Source organism: Solea solea, chromosome 14 (assembly GCF_958295425.1).
Source record: "Solea solea chromosome 14, fSolSol10.1, whole genome shotgun sequence".
NCBI lineage: Eukaryota > Metazoa > Chordata > Actinopteri > Pleuronectiformes > Soleidae > Solea > Solea solea.
In genome coordinates, this window is record NC_081147.1 from 21,887,914 (window position 1) to 21,894,690 (window position 6,777).

General features: G+C 37.8%; 1 protein-coding gene across 3 annotated transcripts in view; it reads right to left on the reverse strand.

Annotated features, from left to right (window-relative positions):
• The window catches only part of enox2 (ecto-NOX disulfide-thiol exchanger 2), a 160,512-nt gene extending 155,264 nt beyond the window's left edge, over positions 1-5,248 (reverse strand). For 2 of the 3 annotated variants that reach the window (XM_058649922.1, XM_058649919.1), the window contains exon 1: positions 5,094-5,247. In XM_058649922.1, coding sequence (XP_058505905.1) covers positions 5,094-5,159 — 66 coding nt within the window. In that variant the 5' untranslated portion in view covers positions 5,160-5,247. Of the gene's footprint in view, positions 1-5,093 lie in introns of all 3 variants that reach the window. The other variant, XM_058649921.1, reaches the window with a different exon arrangement.
• Between the last annotated feature and the right edge of the window lie 1,529 nt (positions 5,249-6,777).

Genomic DNA, 6,777 nt, shown 5'->3' on the forward strand with positions numbered 1-6,777 from the left:
TGGAGTTTAAACCACATTCACAACCAACTTTTGAACCCTCTGCTTGTTTCTGTTTGTTTGGTTTTTCTCCTGCTCTGAATAATTTAAACTCAAGTGTCTTTCTAATAGTCAATTCAGTTGCATATTGCTATGCTTACAGAGAAACCTAACGGGAGTTGTTAAACACAATTTAAATGAAATGAAATGAAATTGATGGCTTCAAACAGCCAGTAGTCCACAAATAAAATACTTAATTTATTACTACATAACATAAAATGCATTAACAGGTTTCAACAGGGGAATATTTGGTATTTAAGATGACATTTAGGATGAGAATTAATCACTTTTCAGATTGGATAAGGTGTCATATAAGGTTGTATACTTTATTTAAGTTTAGTTCTGTTTTTAAGAGCTGGGCGTCACCTTTTCCAAGTTTAAGGCAACAGACAAATACAATACAATACAATACAACAAATTTAAATAAGAGATTGACTTGCAACTAAATCATTGAAACTGAATACATAAGGTTTTTGGACAAAAACAAGACATTGGAGAATGTCATCATTTCAGGGTTTGGGGGACAACAACTAATCGATTAATCGAGAGAAATTAATCCAAATAATCATTAGTTGTAGCGTTATATAATTCTGAATGAATTCATCAACTGTCTGACAGTAACAGGCTGCGCCGGGACTGTCTCCACAGTTGACATGTTGCTATTTTTGAGTAAAACCTTGCTGAAGCTGTTGGGTACAGTCTGAGTGACAGTCTGAATTATATTATAAAGAGATATGGGAAATTAGAGGCTGTACATTGCGCCATAGCATGTGGGTTTTAAAAAACTAATGTTATGGTTGTATGTTTGTTGTGGATGTAATGGAAGTAAACTTCGGAGGATTTAGTTTCTGTACGACTGTAGCTACTGTTAATCCTCAAATCAATTCAGTCCCTTTAAACCCAAAATTGACGTCTGATGATTCCCCACCGAGGTTTACTTGACATTACAATGAACACATGGTCCCACGTAAACAATTCAACCCGAGCACAATGACCTCAATCTGCTGCCGCAATCCTGACTGCATTACATTATAAAAAAAGCAACAATGGGTCTCTGATTCTGTTGCACGTGAAGAATCCCCTCTGCACTCACAGCTCTGCCGGCCATATCTGTCTCTGTCCTGTGCCTTCAAGAAGTCGAGCAAAAATCCATCACATGAGCAAGTAGATCAGGTGTCACCGGCATGGGTGCAGTTCTTATTTGTGCAAAGCAAGGTCATCGTGACACATGAAAGGTGGATCAATCAGGCAGATTAATGAAGCACAACCTGCTGACATGACGAATATTGACACCCACCATTTCATTTTTGGTCATGTGGCCCTCAACAATGCTTAAATAACTCAGGCAGAGGTGAAGGATCCAGGTAAACTTCTGAACCTAATCCTTCAAAAAAAAAAAACAGCTAGAGACTCTCCCTGAAATAACTGAACTACTGCATGTTGAATTTTGAAACTGAAATACTGAAGCACCTTTTTCCCTAACGATGACCGCGTTTAAATATTTATAAAGCAGTAATAACTAATGAAAACCTACTTATAAAGGGGAAAAAACATTTGAGATACACTAAATGTGGACTGCAACAAATCTTTAGCTAATGATGAATTACATTTTACTACGAATTATTCTGCTGATTGTTTTCCTAAGAAAATGACCTGAAAACAGCTTTAAAATTATAATATTGTTATTTGTAATTTAATGTATTAAGCATTTTTTTGATATTTTACAGACTAAATGTTTATGTAAGGAAATAACAGAAAATAAAAAAAAACATTCTCATTTAGTCCGCTTACAAATAAAAAAGAAAATGTTGAGACAACATGATGGACTCAGTCATGGGGGACACTTAAGATGATAATTAATGAAAATATTGTTTTAAATCTTTTAAATTTGCTTAAAGTAAATTGCTGATTAATCATTAAGTCCGCCAATCATTTCATTGATTGAGACAAAAGGCACTGTTAGCTTAGCTTAAGATTAGCTTGTTTCACAGCTAAACACACGTACAGTACATCCACGGACAAAACATAATCACCTCTTCTATCACCAAGTCGACAAATTATAATGAAATACATCATCTTTGCAGCAGTCGGACATTGTTATGCAATTGCTTAAGCTTAAATTAACTGGGTTGCTTTAAATTTTTAATGCGCCTCCAATGTCATTTCTGCGGCCCACACTCCTCCTTGTCTTTCTGACACCAGGAAATCAGAGTGGGCTAGAACAAATGGCGTATTCCATTTTTAATCAATAGGAGGATTTACCTTTGCCATGAGAGTCACCTCTCTTAGCAAAATATGGAGTCAAGATTCAGGATTATACCTGTGAGGACATGCTTCAGTTCATTAGAGGGCTTAGATTTTCAGACTGGTATGACACCTCGTATAGGTTACCATTAATGACTCAGTAATCCTTTAAATCTCCAAAGAAATGCACCTCGTCACGAGCCTTTCTGGAAATGACTGCATTTGCAGGGTTGACTTCAGTGATGATCCTCCATATTTTAGGGAGGAGGCAAGCCTTCCACTTTCATGCCCTTATCAAAGGCTGGTATTGTGAACCTTTAGTACCACAATGGTGATTCTTATTATTTCCATATTGCTCCCAGAGCGATCATAACGCGGTCGAACTGTGCAGAGCAAACCCGTTTCTCACATTTTAGCAGCGCAGCACAACAGCGACTTCAAACCATTTTCTGCTAACATAGTCATCTTTCAGCTTCACCCCAGTGTCCAAAGATTCGCTGATTAACTGTTGATAAACTTCATAATGACTTCATCATTTAACTCATCTTTAAAAAAAAACAACAACTATGATGATCCAAAGTGCTCAGCAGTGCACACGCCAACAATACAGTCGTAAAATACTGAGGGAAAAAAGCCAAAATAATGTAATATATGAACTGTTTGGACTGTTGAAGCAAAAAAAAAAAACATTTGATGGCCTTATCCGACTCTAGGAAGCTGGAGGACATTTTCAACCACTATCAAATGACCTACACTAAATAATTAATTAGTAAATATCAAACCTAATTACTACACAATAGATACATTCATAATTGTCAATATCAGGACCATTTATGAATCACAATAACAATATCTAAGATTTGTATTTCCACAGTTGACCCCGACATTAGTTCACACAGGCTGAAACAATTTCGGTGAGCAGATGTCAGCCTTCAGTAAACCTCAACCAAGCAACATGTCAAACAAACTCTCCGTACTTATCCGGGATAAACGTTGCCTCTCTATCGCTGCCTCGCATATCTTTCATGACTATTGTCAACCCCGATAACCACTTCGTTCTTCAGCTCTCAAAACTGCTTACACGTCAGGTCCAGAGAAATGGAAAACATCTGAACATGTATTGCTTCACACGATGACCGAGAGGGAAACACTCTTGAAATACAACCTCCAGAAAGACACTTAACATGTCTGTGTCCTTAAAAATAAAGATATTATTATCATTATTTATTATTGTTGTTGTTGTTATTGGCTTTGACTAATTGCTACATCCCTTTAGCAATGTTTACGATTGCTTTGAGTTATTCTGATGATAAGTTTCATTCATGCATTCATTATTTCATCTTCTAACGCTTCATCCTCCACATGAGGGTCATGGGGGTTGATGATGCCAATCCCAGCTGACATAGGGCAAAAGGCGGGGTGCACCAGTGTCCAATTTGCTTAATCCCCCCAATCTGCATGTTTTAGCACTGTGGGAGGAAAACCGGAGAACCTGGAGAAAACCCACGCACACATGGGAAGATAAGGGTGTTTTGGTTTTGGTTTTTTAATGAATTTCTAATGAGTGATTCAGTGTCACCCGCACTCTCCATATGTTTATTTTCCTCTCAACAATCATGGCATTTATTCACTTAATCACTGGTACAGTCGAGCTTGTGTAATGACAAAGCTTCAATTGGAGGTTACAAAGGGGTTCAGTGGAACACAAGCATACATTAGCATAACAATCATGGGTCTCTCTCTCTCTCTCTCTCTGTGAGAGGTATCTTCAAAATGAAAATCTGGAAGTGGGGGAAAAAACAGCAATAATATGTGCAATCAACCATAGCCTGAGCTGATATAACATCTTGAATGCCACACTATAAATAACAGATGATAGTTTCGACTGTGACAGAAGTATTGCTTGCTGCTTTGCATGGAGAGGGGCATTTTAACTGCAATATACAACAGTCTGTTCATGACTAACCGCCACTGTGAAGCGTTTACACTTCCTGGCCACTTTATTAGGTACACAGATCACCTCATAAAGTGGCAACAATAGTGGTCTTCTGCTACAGTCCATCAGCTTCAATGTGCAACATGTTGAGCAGTCTGAGATAAACTGCCTTCCTCGGCTGTAATTACTGTTTTTTCTTTAGTTATTAATGCTTATCTATCATTTAAAACCAGTCTGTTATCTCTCTTTTGATCTCTGGATAACGAGGCATTTTCACCCAGAGAACTGCAGCTCACAAGATGTTTTTGTCTCTCTTTTTTTGACTATTCTCTGTATACCCTAGAGATGGATGTGAGTGGAAAATCCCAGTAGATCAGCAGTTTTTGAAATAACAACCATGTTTGACATCAACAACCATGCCGCGTTCAAAGTCCCTTGTAAATCATCTTTCTTCCACATTCTGACGCTCGGTTTGAGCTTCAGCAGTTCGTCTCGAACACGTTTAAATGTAGGTATTTGCGTTAAAAGGCGTTTAAAATATATGTACCTAAAAAAGTGGCAAAACTATGAAAGCAAAAGGAGTAAACTGCCACAAGCTGTCACTGCAGATGCTCCGAGTGCAACTGTCACAGGGCTCGGTTCATTCAGCAATTGCTAAGTCAAATAACTTAACATAAAAGTAAGACAGAATGAAAACGCTTCACATTAGTGTCAATGCAGTCATTTATATGCGACACATCGCGTCCAGTGCTGCTATTTTTCAGCACAGTGTACTCTAACGTAAACTTCCCGTGGTGGTGACAGCGAAGCTAACGCTACGCTAACTACTGCGCTAATGTTTAGCACGGGCGAAGTGAAAGCGGAAGTGTGAAAGTACCTGATTCCCACGCGTGTGTCCTTCTGCGTGCACCGCCTGCCACTTAAAAGTCCCATCCACATCCATGCGACACTTCTAGGGTTTGTTGTCGTGGGTAACCATGAAAACGCCTGGTTAGCAGTGAGTGAGACCTGCCAAGCAATGGCGGAGCCAAGTACGGCGAGCCGGAGGGCCGACACGTGCTTTTTGTTGACGTTTTCTGTCCCACATGCGCGAGCTGTTCAGGGAAATTCACACAATCTACTGGTAAAACGAGTGTTTTACACACATATACATACACAGTATAGGCATTCATCTTATTGAAACATATTATACTGACATTTTTACTGTTATATATAAGATAATATATAAGATGAAAAACATAAACAAGGCCACTAACACTGAACAAACACAAATAATAAGCTGACTTAGAATAAATAATAGAATAAAATACTTATTTCAATGGGTTTTACTGACCACTTATGTTTACACATATAAGCAATTTCCATGGGCACAGTGTATATGCACAATCAATAACAATGTCTAAGAATATACATAATACTTTAAAATTAACAAAATTTAACAAAAATAAACAAATGACTTCATTTACAAGCCTGTAGTTCAATTTAAAAAAAATAAATGGAACAACATTTGTCACATATTTATGTGTTATGACTATTATGTATATTAAATACATTTAAGAAATATCACTTATAGGTAAATGGTCTGTATTCATGTAGCGCTTTTCTAGTCTTGATGACCATTCAAAGCTGCAGTTTTGCCCTTCACTCATTCACACAGCACATCACTCATCTTTCATACCCATTCACACTCAATGTGAGGGGTTAAGTGTCTTGCCCAAGGACATGTAGACTCGGGAATCGTACCCACAACCAGGTTGGTTCAAAACTGTATCTCAAACACTAGTGCTTTAATCACTTGAATAAACAGGTGCAGATCTAACCCTCATCTTAATTGATTTGAAAAGACAGAGTGAATTTCTTCACGACACTAAATTGATAACAATGATTGTCTTTGTTTTTAGTCTCAGCATTTTTACAAACACAGCAGACACGTTTCTGTCCATCTGCTGCATTTGCCAGAAAAGTTATCCGTTTTTAACAGTCGTCATTATTCTTGTGCAGTCATTTAATGGTTTTCCTCCATCTGTGCATGTTTTTTAGGATAATCTGATTCCTCCCATAGTCCAAAGAAACAGAAATATGGGTTTGGTTAATTGGAGACTCTTGGCCTCTTGTGTTAAGCTGTCGGCCTGTCCGGGATGTCTTTCTCCCAATATCAGCTTCTCCAGAGACTCGATCTCTCAAACGATATGCTGTAGATGATGGATGGATGGATTTGTTTTTCATTTTATTTTATACTTCTAGTCTGCTACATTTTCGAGAAAAACTTCTGCTGCAGTGACAAGCCAGAATGGATGATAATCTCACATTATAAAAAGTATTATCGAAGATTAAATCATTGCTTTCCGACCATTTAAGGCATGTCTGGGGCTGCTTATAGGCCGCAGTCACAACAAGAGGATATTACACTGCAAAACAAGCTATATTATTATTATTATTGTTGTAGCAGAAAACAAATGCATTTTCCATGAACATTTTTCCCCGATATTTTACATTTCAACGTATTTAGCAACCTGCTAGAGATCAGTGGGGGAACTGCGACTCTAAATACTGATCTGAGA